This window comes from Sprattus sprattus (genome assembly GCF_963457725.1).
Source record: "Sprattus sprattus genome assembly, chromosome: 5".
NCBI classification, from domain to species: Eukaryota; Metazoa; Chordata; class Actinopteri; order Clupeiformes; family Clupeidae; genus Sprattus; species Sprattus sprattus.
Window position 1 is genome coordinate 21,645,627 of NC_137924.1, and position 15,987 is coordinate 21,661,613.

At 44.8% G+C, this 15,987-nt stretch overlaps 1 protein-coding gene across 2 annotated transcripts in view; it reads right to left on the reverse strand.

Moving 5' to 3' along the window:
• col4a2 (collagen, type IV, alpha 2) overlaps positions 1-15,987 on the reverse strand; it is a 62,426-nt gene that overhangs the window by 15,071 nt on the left and 31,368 nt on the right. For both annotated transcript variants that reach the window (XM_080838887.1, XM_080838886.1), the window contains exons 5-21: positions 5,870-6,004; positions 5,598-5,642; positions 5,315-5,431; positions 5,060-5,128; positions 4,713-4,748; positions 4,404-4,457; positions 3,965-4,000; positions 3,739-3,780; positions 3,419-3,493; positions 3,014-3,058; positions 2,822-2,869; positions 2,589-2,624; positions 2,071-2,115; positions 1,420-1,480; positions 922-1,032; positions 631-777; positions 404-475 (exon numbers count right to left, since the gene is read on the reverse strand). In XM_080838887.1, the coding sequence (XP_080695013.1) occupies positions 404-475; positions 631-777; positions 922-1,032; positions 1,420-1,480; positions 2,071-2,115; positions 2,589-2,624; positions 2,822-2,869; positions 3,014-3,058; positions 3,419-3,493; positions 3,739-3,780; positions 3,965-4,000; positions 4,404-4,457; positions 4,713-4,748; positions 5,060-5,128; positions 5,315-5,431; positions 5,598-5,642; positions 5,870-6,004 (1,174 nt within the window). The remainder of the gene's footprint in view (positions 1-403; positions 476-630; positions 778-921; positions 1,033-1,419; positions 1,481-2,070; positions 2,116-2,588; positions 2,625-2,821; positions 2,870-3,013; positions 3,059-3,418; positions 3,494-3,738; positions 3,781-3,964; positions 4,001-4,403; positions 4,458-4,712; positions 4,749-5,059; positions 5,129-5,314; positions 5,432-5,597; positions 5,643-5,869; positions 6,005-15,987) is intronic.

The window sequence follows — 15,987 nt, forward strand, 5'->3', positions numbered from 1 at the left end:
CACGCACGCACGCACGCACACACACAAACACACGCACACACACACACACACACACACGCACGCACGCACACACACACACACACACACACACACACACACACACACACACACACACACACACACACACACACACACACACACACACACACACACACACACATACACACACACACACACACACACATACACACACAGACACAAGTAAACCAGTGAACCAGATGCAAAAGGCAGTGTTCAACAACATACTATTATCACTTCTCTGTGCCTGTTTTAAGTAGCACACACAACTGTGGTGTTGAGTTTTACTTTCTCCTTCAGTGATATAAATGGCTCAGAGTGGGTTAGCACAGACAGCGTCTGATGAAGGCCAAAAAGGACATCAGAATGTATAGATGGGACATACCTTTCCCTCCTCTCTTCCCAGCTGAACCTGGCCGCCCCCCCGGGCCCGCCGCTCCTTTCAGATGCTCTCCCCCTGAAACGGTCACACAGGTTAAGCACTTTGATGGACAGAATGACATGCCACACATCAATGACACTCTGAACGAACAGATAGAGGATGGTTAGAGAGATGAGGATGTTGTCTGAGTGATGGACAGAGCTGTTCATCCCTGTACGCCATAAACTCACATGATCCTCGAGGCCCAGGAGGTCCCATGTGGCCCGGCAAGCCATCGTCCCCGGGGGGTCCTGTCTGTGTGGCGGGGGTTCCTGCCTCCCCCTCAGAACCCTTCTGGCCTTTGAAGCCCTTCTCACCAAATTGGCCAAAAAAGTCCCCTGTGTGATGGTGACAGAGAGGTGATTTAGTTTAGATGACATTGAGTGGAACTCTTATGAAAGCATGTTACACTATTTTCTTTTCCATATGACATGCTGGAGGTTCTGTCTGTTTCGTAGAGGCCCATAGGCTGTGTTACTGACATGTTTGTTGACCCGAGGCAGGTGGTCCAGGGCGACCAGTCAGGCCTTTCTCCCCCTGAGGTCCCCTCTCTCCCTGGGGGCCTAGCTGTCCCGGGGGGCCTGGCAGCCCAACTACAGACAGCAGAGACGGAGCGCACAAGAAAAAGAGAGGGTGAAAGAAGAGATGGACATCAGATGGAAACATGACCAATGACAGGACACATGTTGAGGATTGAGGGAGAGACACAGTTACAGTTCTGTAGAGTGAAGTAAAATCAGAGAAATGAATCCAGACTAATAATGGTCAATAAATCATGTGAAAATTAAATTATGTAAATAAAAAAATGTAAGCCCAAGAAAATAGATGGGTCTTAAGATAAAGTATAGTAGGAAAGGGGCTGACACATATAGGCAACATTTCAACAGCATTATTAGATGTTGACTGTGACCATTCACACTCAGAGATCCAATACAAAAGGTTCTAGAACTGTCTATGATCAGACTAGTCATCTGTCTCACCTCCTCGCTGCCCACCAGAGGGATCACTGTAGATGAGCTCGCCAGCTTCTCCTATAGCACCCTATGACCACACACACACACACACACACACACACACACACACACACACACACACACACACACACACACACACACACACACACACACACACACACACACACACACACACACACACACACACACACACACACACACACACACACACACACACACACACACACACACACACACACACACACACACACACACACAAACACACACACACACACACACACACACACACACACACAGTTATAACATGTTAAATTTAGAATGACCAAACAAGGAATCTCCTCACCTCTCCAAAAAAGTTTGGTGCATATTCATTTCAGCTAATTCGTTTGCGGTAGCATTTACTATGTGCTAATTCAGTGTGTTAGCAGTAGCATTTACTATGTGCTGGTATCTGATGCCTGGACATGCCACGTGACATCAGTATGAAATGTACATTTAAAGTATGAGAATTGTAAGTATGAGTATCAGTATGATAGTACGAGTATTTGCACTGATTAGTCCTAAAGGGCTTCGCAACAGGATAACAAGGTCTTTACTACACACATTTTTCTTTCATCAGTGCATGAGAGATTGGACAGTAGATGAGATCAAACAAACCTTCTGTCCTCGTCTTCCAGAAAAGCCAGGATATCCGAGTTCACCCTAGATGGTGAAAGCAGGGAAGACATACCTTGTCATTATCTTTCACAATGTCTTTGGGAATCAAGGCATTTGGAAATCAGTGCAAGATTCCGATCCTACAGATTTAGCGGTTCCATTTAATTTGTACACATTTTCTTTGAGGACAAAAAGAAGCCTGCAATTAAATCAACAGGAGATTTACTCTGTGACGCATGAGTCATTTAAATGGTCAGCGCATATTCTGATATAGCTGTATATGAAAAGACAGGGTACTTCAGCATTGGCACTACACAGAAAAGAAATGGTGACTAAGTTCATCAAAATGTCCTAACTTATAATAACTTTCGAACTTCTTAACTTCCCTTCTTGATACTAGGCAGTGACCACAAATGAGAAAGGTTAGACATTGGATCACACACTCCACCCCCCCCCCCCCCCCCCTCTCCCCTCACACACACACACACACACACAAACACAAGAGAAACAGATCATACCCTTAGTCCTGGTTGTCCATTCAATCCAGGCAGGCCCTGAAAGAAAGCAAGATATGACCCAGAGTTCATTTCAAATCTTCAGTTCTCACTCTGCAGTCAAGCCTCTCTGTCTGACATTCATTAATCAGTCATCTCTCAGGGCGTGCACTACAATGCATGTCATTACATTCAAGTCTCCAAACAATGACACTCCGCTGCCCCACCCTTTATAGCAACATATGTCCAAAGTTTACCCGTGGTCCTGGCATGCCCATGATACCGTCTTCTCCTTTGTTGTCAGCCTAGAATACAATTAGCGACGAGAGTGTAAGCCTCGCATCCAGTCATGTTTCAAGCAACTGTGCACTGTTATAATCTCTACTAGTTCAAAAATACCCTGAAATTAAAATCTGCTAAAAATCAGCTTGTGGTCATGGTGTGCTTACCTCGTCTCCTCGCTGACCTTTCAACCCTCTTGGACCGTCGGGACCCTGGGGGAGGTGAAGAGTTTTTGGAGGCTTAGTCAAGCAGAGATTTCACCTAAATGCTTTCACTAAGTGGTGCTGAAGAATAAAATTGAAATTCTCCCTTGTAGAACGTATTCACATAAACAAACACATACACACACACACACACACACACACGCACACAAACACACCCCAACACACACACACACACACACACACACACACAGAAATAATATACACAGTGTACCTGGCCCAATCTTTAATCCCCAGATGACAACCCACAGGGACTGTGTTTTTCTCATAATTAAAAAAATCCTAGTTCAATTTCAAAATCTATATCAATATTGATTTCACAAAAACTCTTCCGTGCTATTCTAGACTCACTGGGAGCAATGGAGAGGGGAGCTGGCTGTGCGGGTAGGTGAGGTTCCCTGGAATCCCCGGCTCTCCGATGTCCCCCTGTGGAGAAAGGAGGTCATTACAGCACTGCCTGATGCCCCATGTTCACTCAGTCATACCAATCAAATTACATTAGCGTGGCACTTTGGGTCCACTCACACTGTGCAGTACACAAATTGCCAAAGTTCCCAAAGGTGGAAATTGTCTTATCCGCTAAACCGTTAAAAAGTAGCATACTTTTTCTCCTTTACAGTTCATACCTTTTCTGATTCTCTGTGATGTTAAAACAGCTATGTATCACTCACCAGTTCTCCTTTCTCTCCCCTGATCACTTGGGTCATTGTCCCCTGAGGAAAGAGAACAGAAAACAGAAGGACATCATTAGTCATTAGAATAAAAGCATATAATAAGGGCACAGAAAAAGTTTATTCGAACTTATACAAAAACCCAGAAGAGGTTTTTCTCAACCTGAACCTCTGTGCACTTGATTGACTTGGTAATGTTTGCTGGCACGGAGATGAGCTAGTTTACCTTTTCGCCTTTAGGTCCCGGGATACCAAATGGCCCCTAAGATAAATAACAAAACAACCACAGTTAAGATCAACAAGTGGTTACAACATTGCTTTGGGCAGTTTAGGTAAGATGCACACATTTGTGGGAGTCTGTTCATGTGTGTGTGTGTGTGTGTGTGTGTGTGTGTGTGTGTGTGTGTGTGTGTGTGTGTGTGTGTGTGTAAATGACTCATTTCATTTTATATTTTAAAATGTAGCCTTTCCTGATCAACTAGCCATGCTCAATATCATAACCTCACCTCAAACACACACAGGATGGCCACAAGATGGCCTCATTGAAAAGTGGCCTTCATCTTCCTTGAAAGATGTCTTCTTTGAAAGTTTATCAATGATCATCTGTGGCTACTTTTCTATCTGTACGTGTGTGTGTCTTTGTATGTCTGGAGAAACAGATTTACCTGTGGCCCTGGAGTACCTCTGGGCCCCACCCATCCTGGGTCACCCGGCCCCCCCTTGTGGTGAGAAAGAGAGATAGAGAAAGGTGGAGGTGGAGGAAATCCAGCAACTTGTGAAATTGTGAATAACAAATGTCAAAAATGATATAATATATTATATATTAAAAATGTAAAATATATTATATTTATATCATTATATTATATTTATATTTAAAATGTATTTTATGCTTTTAAATAAAGAGATGAGAGCTTAGACCCTTGGTGCGTGTTGGAGAGAGAGGGGGTGAGAATAATTAATCAGATCAAACTTACATTATATCCAGCGGGTCCTGCCGGGCCAGGCTCTCCCTAAAACACACACAGGACAGAGCAAAATGAGAAGGGCTACAAAGCATGAGCCTGTCATCTTTCCATGACTTCACACACACACACACACACACACACACACATAAACACAAACACACACACACACACACACACACACACACACACACACACACACTCACACACACACACACACACACACACAACACACACACACACACACACACACACACACACACACACACACACACACACACACACACACACACACACACACACACACACACACACACACACACACACACACACACAGACACACAGGCACACACACACACCTGGAACCTTCGCATGAAGATATTGAGATCCAAATTGTCACCTTTCTCTCCTTTCAAACCTGGTTGTCCCTAGAAAAAGAAGTAATGAAGGCAGAGAGAGGTTAGCAGGGGGAGGAGAAAAGAAAAATAGAAGATCAAGTCAATGAGAAAAGAGATTAGAATAAAAACTAGAACTAGAACTAGATTTGGTTCTCTACAGCATGTTCTCCCACAGCCTCTGCGCTACAGGTCTGGCTGAAGCAGACTGGCACATACTGGATATCCTGATCTGCCCGAGGTGCCCGATGTCCCTGGCAACCCCTCGTTTCCCCTCGTCCCGTTGCAGCCGTCTGCACCCGGTTTCCCCCGTGGACCACCTTGTCCTGGGTGTCCCTGGACATCAGAGAGGACATCAAGGGTTAAAAATGAACAAGTTCAAGGTCTTGTTTTTTCCCCACTGAGGAGAGCTGGTATGAACACATCTAAAAGCAAAGCCCACTGGGCGAACTGATAGTGCAGTGAAATAAAATACTCCAAGCCGCAAGGGGGCAGTACTTACTGGAATGCCATTGCCTCCTGAAAAACCTGGAATTCCTGTCATTCCCTGAAGAGAGACACAGATTTTGACATTACTTATAAAAGTTAACATAATTATTAACATTAGCATTTTGTATTAATATACTTGATACATATGATTTATATGATTTTTATTTCATATCATTTCAATTTTCTCAGTTCTCAATATGTCATCAGCAAGTCTTTAGGAAAAGTTCAAATGACTTAGAATTGACTTGCTTTGAATCAACAAGTCACACAAGAGTATCCCCTTACCACAGATCCTTTAAGGCCAGTGACGCCTGTTCTTCCATAGTACCCTTTCTGTCCTTTCGCCCCCTCAATGCCACGGTCCCCCTCACGTCCAGGTGGGCCTTGAGGCCCCTGTGAGCCCAGAGGTCCTGGGATGCCCTGTGATTAAGAAAGGCACACACAATCATGAAACTACTATAACAACTCACAATATAGCTTAGCGCAAAACTCTTTCAAGCATACCATTCATCTCTTCCTTTTATAGATACATTTTTAAATAAATGTTCATGAAAGTGGTATAAGAGTTGATAAATAAAGTTACCAATCCCAGCTGAAAGGTATCACCTAGTCCTACACTACAGAGCAACTCTGGACATCTCTCTTGCAGCATTTAAAAGAACACTTGGTGGCGACAGAAAGCTGTCAATAATTGAAATTATAATAGCATATGTTTTGTAATAATTATAATAATTCATTAGCTTCATCAATGTGATCTGATAAAGTAGCTGTGATCAGGATGCATGCTGACTTACCTGTTTGTGTAACACACATTAGCACCAGTGTAAGGGCTGAGGGAACTATGAAGATGCAAGCTGGCCTAGTATTGGTGAATTAAAGTCATCATCACAGCACCATAACAATGCAGCATTTTGCACTAAAACCATATACTGCACTTCTTGAAAGTAATATACAGGCTGGCAAAGTTGTAAGTTTGTATGTCCTAATTTGGTCAACACCAACATTGACTCTTCTTCCGTAGCAACTCTTCTTTTAACCACTAGATGGTGACATATGTGTATCTAACGCAGCAGTACGAACAAGTCTCACTCTGCACTTTAAATTGCTACAAGCCCACTCTGTCTACGCAGAAGAGCAACACCTCATCATATATGAACTGCTATAAGCACTAAGTCATGCTTGTTTGGCTTATCTGCCATGCCATGAGCGGAATCACCTGGCTGGATTGCTTGTGAAGAGAGATCACTGACTCCAGGTCAGTTGTCAATCACATTTACACATGATAGGACCAAAGGTGCAGAAAATATGACCTTTCGTCTTACATCGCTTACATTACCCTGCCAAAACATGTACCTCTGTAATATAATACATCCACTGCCTTTTTGAGAGAGAACAGCAAAAAAAAACAGTAGGTTTATTTCTTCCCCCGAAATGAGTTTTCTTTTTATAGGAGTGAGAGAACTTTAAAAGAGTGTTCATTGTGTGATGTTTATGAGCAGGTGCTACTGGCGCTCAGAAGCAAGGTTTACAAGATGAGCGCCAACACCGCTGCCATGGTTACGGCACCTCACTGCCTGGTTACATCTGTGCTTCTTCTGCTTGTGTTTTTTTTTTGTTGTTGTTTCTGCACAGATATCCACCAAGAACCTGCTGGGCAGCAGCTGCCTTAATCGCAGTGATCTGGCTGTGTTTGGAGTGTCAAGCACTGGAGCATTGGAGCGAAACCCACTCCACAGGACGGATGGCACGACATACACATACCCTCCCTCTTTGCTATCCGGGGCACACTTCAAACGCTCAGTTCATTCCCTCTGCTACACACACACACACACACATGCACACACACATACAGATACAGACACACACAAGCCGTATCTGAGATTGAACAGTCAAACAGTGGAAAATTAAGAAAAGAAGTGTACGTGGGGGTATACACGTCAAGGAGGAGAGAAAGAATGATGACAGAACAGAGAAAAGGAGACAGGAGAGCTGAACAATGCCTGCTTAGGAAAAGACCAGTGAAGAGAAGTTCAGGGGTCACTTGATGATGTTTAACCATGATGCCTTCAGTCTTCACAGTCTTCTCAATGCCATGTGCTTACAAACTGTGTAGGGATCTGCATATATAGACTGACAGAAAGACATATAAGGGAAGGTAGAGTTTGTGTTGATAAAGAGCTGGAGAGTGTGTATGAGAGGCAACAGAAGCAACCATAAGACATAGATAGCTGGCTGGAGAGAGAGGGATGGGGCGGGGGGAGACAGGAGGACAGAATAAGACAGATGAAGAGGATAATGCTATCTGTTAGGGAGGGTTCCCTTAATTACCAGTGAATATTGGAATACCACAGGAGAGATCAGAGAGGACTCGTCCATCACTGTGATGAATAACACATAGACTAGGGGCTGTGGCAGCCTAGCATTAGGGGTCAAGTGCTCTGACCTTTGAACTCCAAGTCTGACACTTGACCTGATGTTTGTTGGCATCACGTCGGGAGCAGTCCAGTATGGAAGGTATCGATGTCCTCTCCTTCACGCCTTAATCTCATTCTAGCTTTATGTCTCGATCTTTGTCAGGACATGGAGGGACTGTTGGGAAAACTGGGCACGTCCAGTTAGAGCAAGGGTAAAGTATGTGTGTGTGTGTGTGTGTGTGTGTGTGTGTGGTGTATGGGGATGGCTGCTAAGGAATTCTGGGAAACAGAATAGGAAGAGTGGGTAAGGAGTGTGGGTGTCCTGACCACAGTTGACTGCTTGGGTTAACTGGATGAGACAAAAGTGTTTAGAAGTGTGTAGAAATGAGTGATTGTGTGTTCATGAGCGGATGGCTGCAAGCACAGGGGCTAATCAGAAGATCGGTGCATAGTTTAGACAGCAACAAACATAAGTTATATAAGACTTGGAGCTCATAAACAGGCTCTGAAGTTCAGATGGTCCAGCTGAGAATACTTCGGTGTGTTCAGAGGATCCCGGGGACAAGACCCAGATTTCAAAACACTACATCTAGGTCTGATTCTTGCATCTGTCTTTGCACGTACCAAAGCTGTGCTTCTATAGTGTGTGGTTAGTGTATGAGCAAAAGTGTGTGTGTGTGTGTGTGTGTGTGTGTGTGTGTGTGTGTGTGTGTGTGTGTGTTTACGTTAGCAAGTGTGTGAGTGTACATTCACATGTGAGCCCTGGCACACTCACATGCAATGTGGTAAGGAACGACTTGTATTTCACAACAAATGGTCAGGGCCTGGACGAGAACTCCGGATAATGATCCAGGAAAAGAATTATGGGTAATAACATTCTAATGAGGTTGGGAAACTAGGCTGGAGGTGGGGGATGGAGGGGGAGCGGGGTCACTTGAAGCAAATATTTTCCTTTTGTTGCATTCGGTTATTTCCAAGACCACACTGGTCTAGGCTCAGACCCCAAATGTTACACGTGAGGCTAGAAGACACAAAAAAAAAGTGAACGGTCAAAACAATCCACTGGCCGATTCTGAGAAAGGCAAATAGAAATGAAATGAGCCTGGTGATTCGTCCCTGAAAAACTAGGGGGGCCGACAATATTAAAACTTTTAAATAATAAATAAAACAGACACAAGAAAAATGTAAGCAAACAAAATGAGGGGCCCCCATAAAAGATCAGTGTTTGGCAGATAAGAGCGTAGGCAGATGTCACTGAGTCAACCATGACCACTTGAAAAGAAGTCCGCTTCTCAGCACTGTTATAGTAACCTATATTTAGTCGTAATGTTTAGTGAACTTTGAAGAGAGTACTCTTCTTGCTTGGAGGTTCCAGTGCAAACTACTAGATGTAAAACACACAGGCCTCATAGCAACCAAACCAAAACAGTGAATGCAACATTGAATTGATCCTGCTGTTGACTTGAATGCTGGAAACACACACACACACACACACACACACACACACACACACACACACACACACACACACACACACACACACACACACACACACACACACACACAAACACACACACAGACACACACACACAGCTACTGTAGCTAACATATCGTATTGTCTTCTGCCTACTAAGCATCTTTTTCTCTCTCTTTCTCTCTGTCTCTCTCTCCCCCTGCTCTGCTCTGACACCCATTCTGGTGTGTATGTCTCTGGTAAAAGCTTAACTGCTGTGTTACGAGCGGGGAACCTTGATAGGCTTGTTTTGACAGGTCTCCATTGTCAGGCTCTTATGAGCTGAAGCCTGGGACAGGTGCAGGCCTTTCTCTGCAACCCTAACACCTGTCACCTTTCCCACACGCCTCTCTTTGAGTCTGCCAACCGGATTTTTTGGAGGGGGTGAAAAGTTCTGGAAAGCTCTCTTCCTCCCCGATACATATTGTGTTACACACACACACAGACACACACACCTACTCGTTCTGTCTGTCACAATTGCATCAACATTTTTGGCACAGACAGTGATCCATGACAGGCCGAAATTCTTTGGCGTTATCTTTCTGGTGGCCAAACAGATGCAACGCTTTGATGGACTGCCTGTTGGGGTCGAAGCCTTGAGGTGCTGCCCCGTCTCTCAGCTCTCTACTGAGCAATATCAGACAGGGGCATCTCTGGGATAATAGGACAGTGGTTCCCAAAAGATTTATGACAGGCCCCCTTTGAAAAAACAATACCATGCAAAGATTGGGATGAAAATATAGCCTATTACCACTTTTAAATACCCCCCCCCCCCCCAGTTGTTGCATGGCTATTCATTGTTTCTACATTTGAAACATTTTTAAACTGTTCAAATCGGGCCTAATCAAAAACTGTTTTATGATGGTCTATGCATTGTTCCATTCTTTGGATCGTTCATGTTAGGCACATGTCTGTTATATTAATAATTTGGTTAGCTATACCTGACCATGTTATAGAAGTCAAAAGTAGTCTTTAAACTCATGGCTGAATAGATTGGTTTTAGGTTACTATGAGCACTGCCATGCAACATTTTGAACTGTTTTAGGTTGTTTAGGTTGTTTAGGACTCATTCAATTTTTCCAACCTCAACCCGCAGCCCTCTTGCTGTAACTGCGCCCCCCTGCTGTCATAGGGGTTTAGAAACCATGTTCAGGGTTGAGCCCTCCATACCCCTACGCCAGTCAAAAAACCCCATGGCCATGACAAAACTGCAAGAAATAAATTGCAGATCACACATTGTCTCTATGCCAACTATCCTAAGGTAGATTCTAAAAGCTGCGAGAAACTCAGATTTCAGCTGATATTGAGTGTTGCTATCAAATCTCTAGCAAGAACTAGCTAGCGTGTAGCTTTAAACTCATAGTTGGTGTATTGCTGCACTACATAACAGAGAGGTGGAAAGACTTTCAGGTTATGCTTGCAAAGCCTTCTCTGTGAGTTTCCATGGCCTTCTCTTTCTGACACACAATAAGGCTATCAAACTGTATATGATCCAATTTGATAATATTATCTATCAATATATGATATTTATATAATATGATATATATCCAGTCTATGATCTTCCTGTAACTCTATCCATGGCTGTTTAAATATCACTATATAATTATGTCAAGCTATTTTATTTCTGCACTCAACAACCCTTCTTCGACGTGCCTTTCATGTTTTCTCTGGGGCATCCGTCAGGGCTATCGAGCTCCATATGAAGGATGGCATTTATCTGTCTGTGTATCAGACAGGGGCCAGCCCAGGCGCAGAGTGGAGATACAGCTCGCATACCTCTGTGGCAGACAGCAGTGAACCGAGCTCCAGAGACTCACACAGACGTAGCCACTATCTGGCCCCATCTCTGGCACTCCCACAGCAGAGACCCTACATACAGGCGCTCCCTATGCAGATGTATCTATGGAGCCTGCTCCAGCACCACGCTTCACAGTGGACTTCTTTCCACCAATGTGCGTCTCTGGTCAATACGAACGCATGCATGGTTGTTATCTGTCAATGGGTTGGCTGTCTGATAATACGCCGTGATGGGCCCCTTATCCCACCCACAGCATGTTCTGGAGGATGTCCCGCCATGTGCTGCAGTGTTCAAGTGCCGCTGTGGAGCACATGGCTTCATACTGTAATGCATGTGTGGAGTTGGCTACTGCCTATGTGCGAGTATGCGTGATTTCATATGGCGTCTATATGTGTGTGTGTGTGTGTGTGTGTGTGTGTGTGTGTGTGTGTGTGTGTGTGTGTGTGTGTGTGTGTGTTTGTGTGTGTGTGTGTGGCCCTAGCTTAAGTGTTTTTCTGTGTTTCCACATGGGGCCTTTTTGTTTAAGTATCATGTATCTCTTGTGTATGTGTGGGTTTGGATAATGTACATATGCTTGTGAGTGTGCCAGACCACTGGAGTACATTTCCACAAACACAACTGCTTGCTCATCACTTTTTACTCCATTCTGCATTCTATATATTAACTGGGCACGACTGCTCACTGACGTCTGCTATGATATTGGAGACAGATGGGGGGTGAGGGCAAGGTCAGTGGGCCACCAGCACTTACAGCAAATCAATGGGGTTGTTAAAAAAAGAAGAAAAGAAATCACCTTTAACTCTGCTCAAAGCAGCATGTGGATCCACTCAGCAAGCTCTCAATCTTCTGCTGTGCAGCCTGTGGGAGGTGTGGAATCACCTTGGTCGAGCACGACCACTGACTTATGCCACGGCGATGAGACACAGGAGACGTTATACGTATACATACATCTCTGCACATAAACAGGTTTCGTGACGTATGGATGTACAGTATACTTTTTTCGGGTCACAAAACTAGGCCACATGTTTAGATTCCCCTGAAGGTTTTGAGGCCAAACATTTGACTAAAGCCAGGGGGAGAGGCAACAGAGGAGATAGGAGGATATCTAGATGGTCTTATGGATTTAAAAAAACGATGTTTTGCTATTCTTGTCCTTGTGCCAAGGGCATTTTTGTTAGATTCAAGCCTCTGGGTGAAAAAAACGATCTAAACGATCTTATCGAAGGTTGAAGCAAAGTTCTGGAACTCACTGGCGGGCAGAAGATATGAGACCTTCCCGGCATGATGGTTTCAGGCAAGGCACTCCAATCCAGCAGCTGGGCCTGGTTCAGTTTAGCTTAGCCCTCCTTTTACAGGCATTGCAGTGTTTTGCGGGCTGCCATCCAACTTCTGCCACCTCTCCTGGTGATATTTTCATCCCGCACTTCATTCCGTCTCCTTCCCGGGCACGCTCTCTACCTAAGCCCCCCTCACCCTCCTCCCCTCTCAGTCTATCCCTCCTCAGATGGACATAAACACAGAAGTGCCGGTCAAGCCGCCTGACCTACTTTCTTTGACATGCGTGCCATCTTTTCTGCTCCGGCAGTAACTGGCCACTTAAAACAGAGCAAGATTTATGGTAGATCCCTGAGTGTAAGCATGGTGTTCTCGGAGAATGTAGAACAAAGAGAACAATGACCAGATGCTTTTTGGTACCGGTGTCCTGAGTTCAGCAGTAATGCCTTGTACCTCAAACAGATTTCATTCGAACAGAAGATCGGGGTGTGTTGCCCCACAAGTACCTCTCATCATCTCTCACTGTTTGTACATATGTGAGTTTATGCGTGTGTGTGTGAGTTTACTGTATGTATGTGTGTGTGTGAAGTTATGTGTGCATATGTCAGTTTATGTGTGTGTGCGAGAGGTTATGTGTGTGTGTGTGTGTGTGTGAGAGAGAGATTATGTCAATGTATGTGTGATTTTATGTGTGCATATGTCAGTTTATGTGTGTATGTGTGTGTTTATGTGTGCTTGTGTATGTGTGTGTTTATGTGAGTTTTTATGTGGATGTGTGTACATTATGTGTGTGTGTGTGTGTGTGTGTGTGTGTGAAAGAGTGAGGGTGCACGTATGGGTGTCAAACAGATGGAACACCTGGCATGTGTTGAAAAAAAAAACTTGAGGTGTTCCACCATGTGGAAAATCTTACATACTAAGAAATATCCTGGCATTCTCGGAATACAAGTCTGTTTTCTTGTCCTCATCTTCACAGCATTTACCATTTTCCATGGTCTATGGTGGTATGTTGTTTTCTCTAAATGTATGTGACTGTTATTTGCCAATTTGAAGTCTTTATAATAACTGAGGAGACAGTCATTTGAAGAAGGTAGCACTTATATTATAACTTATATATTCATACGAGTATGCTTATACTTCAAGAACTACAAGATCCTTTTCCCCAGGCCTTATGTATAGGTTTCACACAAACAGGTGAGAACCTCTTTGGCCTCTATGCTATCGTCTAGTCTGGAATCTCTCTGTACTCTCCGCTATCTTTCAAACTGTGTGAAACGTGATTCCGCACTGGGAAGTTGCACCTGCACAAATCAACACCATCAGTGGTGACACTGATATGGGGGAGAGAGAAAGAGAGAAAGAAAGAGAGGTAGAGAGAAAGAAAGCATTTTCTCTCAAACACAGGGGAAATGGCCTGCGGTTATTTATTTATTGAACTTCTCAGTCTTTGACCGCCGTCACGCATGACTTGCAGATGTGTTCTCCCCTGTAAAATGGATTACAGAGAAGGTTGGCGTCACCTTTGACCCCACTGATTGGCCTTTCTCTTTTCTCCTTCTCTTCAATGGCTGACGAAACATGAACTTCCAGCTCTTGAGACGACAGGCCTGCCACTCAACTGTCAATCCAAAGAAAATCAAACAAAATCCAAAACGAATATGAGGGAAGTAGAGAAAACAGGGGAATGAGAGCAAGAAGAGAGACAGAGAGAGAGAGTGAGAGAGAGAGAGAGAGTGAGAGAGAGTGAGAGAGAGTGAGAGAGCACAAGCGAGAAATAGAAATAGAGGGAGATGGAGAAATTGAGGGGGAAGTACAGACTAACCTCCCCTGTCACAAGGACATCACCTTGGAGTGTGGCAGAGGAAGGTTGAAGTAGGGACACGTGGACACACTGGAAACCAGAGGTGCTGGATTCTACCACAGTAAAACAAACTGGTGTCTGTGGACGTGTAGCTGGAGGAAACGGACGATCAGTCACTTCTCGCTCTCAGCGCCCTCCCTCTGTTACCCACCGCTGTAAATCACCAGGTGACGAGGCTCCGTTACCGGCCAGCGTAAATCACTAGGCGACGAGCCAAGCTCCCATGGCTCGCTGCTTCTCTACAGTGACCTCAGGGATCAGGGCAGACTTCCTGTCTCCCTCTTCCCCCCTGCTGTCTGTTTGGTCATCCTCTCCTCCTTCTCCCTGTTTTTCTTCCTCTCACTAGTCTTCTCGCGCCTTGTCGGCTACCTTCTCTCTTCCTGCCTTAGCGTCTGTCTCCTCTCTCTTGCCACCCTTCCTTATTTCCTCTTTCCCCTCAGTCTCCGAAAGGTTCTGGGTCAAGCCCCATGTCGACCTGTTTACTGACAGACTGGAATGCTGCACACTTATCATGTCAGGTATATGAATCAGCTCAGATGGTGCCGTTAGCTCACCATTTAGGAATTTTAGAGAGAGAGAGAGATAGAGCGAGACAGACAGAAAGAGAAAAAGAGAGAGAGAGAGGGGCACTGTTTTCACTTCATCCCCATGACGAGTATGAAAATGGCTTAAGCCATGAGTAGGAGGGGATGGGATGGTGTGGCAGAGAGTGAAAGTCAAAACAGAGCCATGGTGATATGAAAATACGCTAAGCTCTCCATCATCCTCTCATCAGTGGGCAGTGTCCCCTGATCTGTATCAGTATCTCCAGTCTGTGTGCGAAACTGGGCCAGAAGGAGAGGATCTGGACCTCATGACAATTACACACTGTATCAAAGCATAGCCGTGCAGCTGCGCTGCTGCTGACAGGCCAAGGGGTTCAGGATGCAGGGGGATAGATCTCTCTCACTCTCACTCTCACTCTCCCACACACACACACACACACACACACACACACACACACACACACACACACACGTGCACACAGGCATGAACACTCTCACACACACACATTCTCACACATACTCTAATCCACACACACACACACACACGCACGCACACACTCACACGTACGCAACCATTCACACAAACTTACATCTGGTCTCAGCAAGAACAGCAATGACCTCAGAATTGACCTCAAATGTAGCATGACACTGATAAAAAGCATCGGAAGTAGATAAAATGTATAACATTACGGCAATGACTTCATCCGAGTCATGAGGTGCAGAGGCTCACCTGACGGACACTTGACAACTCCCTCTGCTGAACTTTGGTCAGTTTTGAAAGTACAGCTCTCACTGCCCACAGTGGACACACACACACACACATGCACACAAACACACACACACAAACACACACACAAACACACACGTGCACACACATACACACACACACTAAGGAGCACGTGTCTTGAAACTGAGACGGCATTTCTTGCCCAAGTGTGACCCTTTGATGTGATCAAAGCTGTTATGGGAAATAGGAGCAACGGTGAGAGGGGAAACA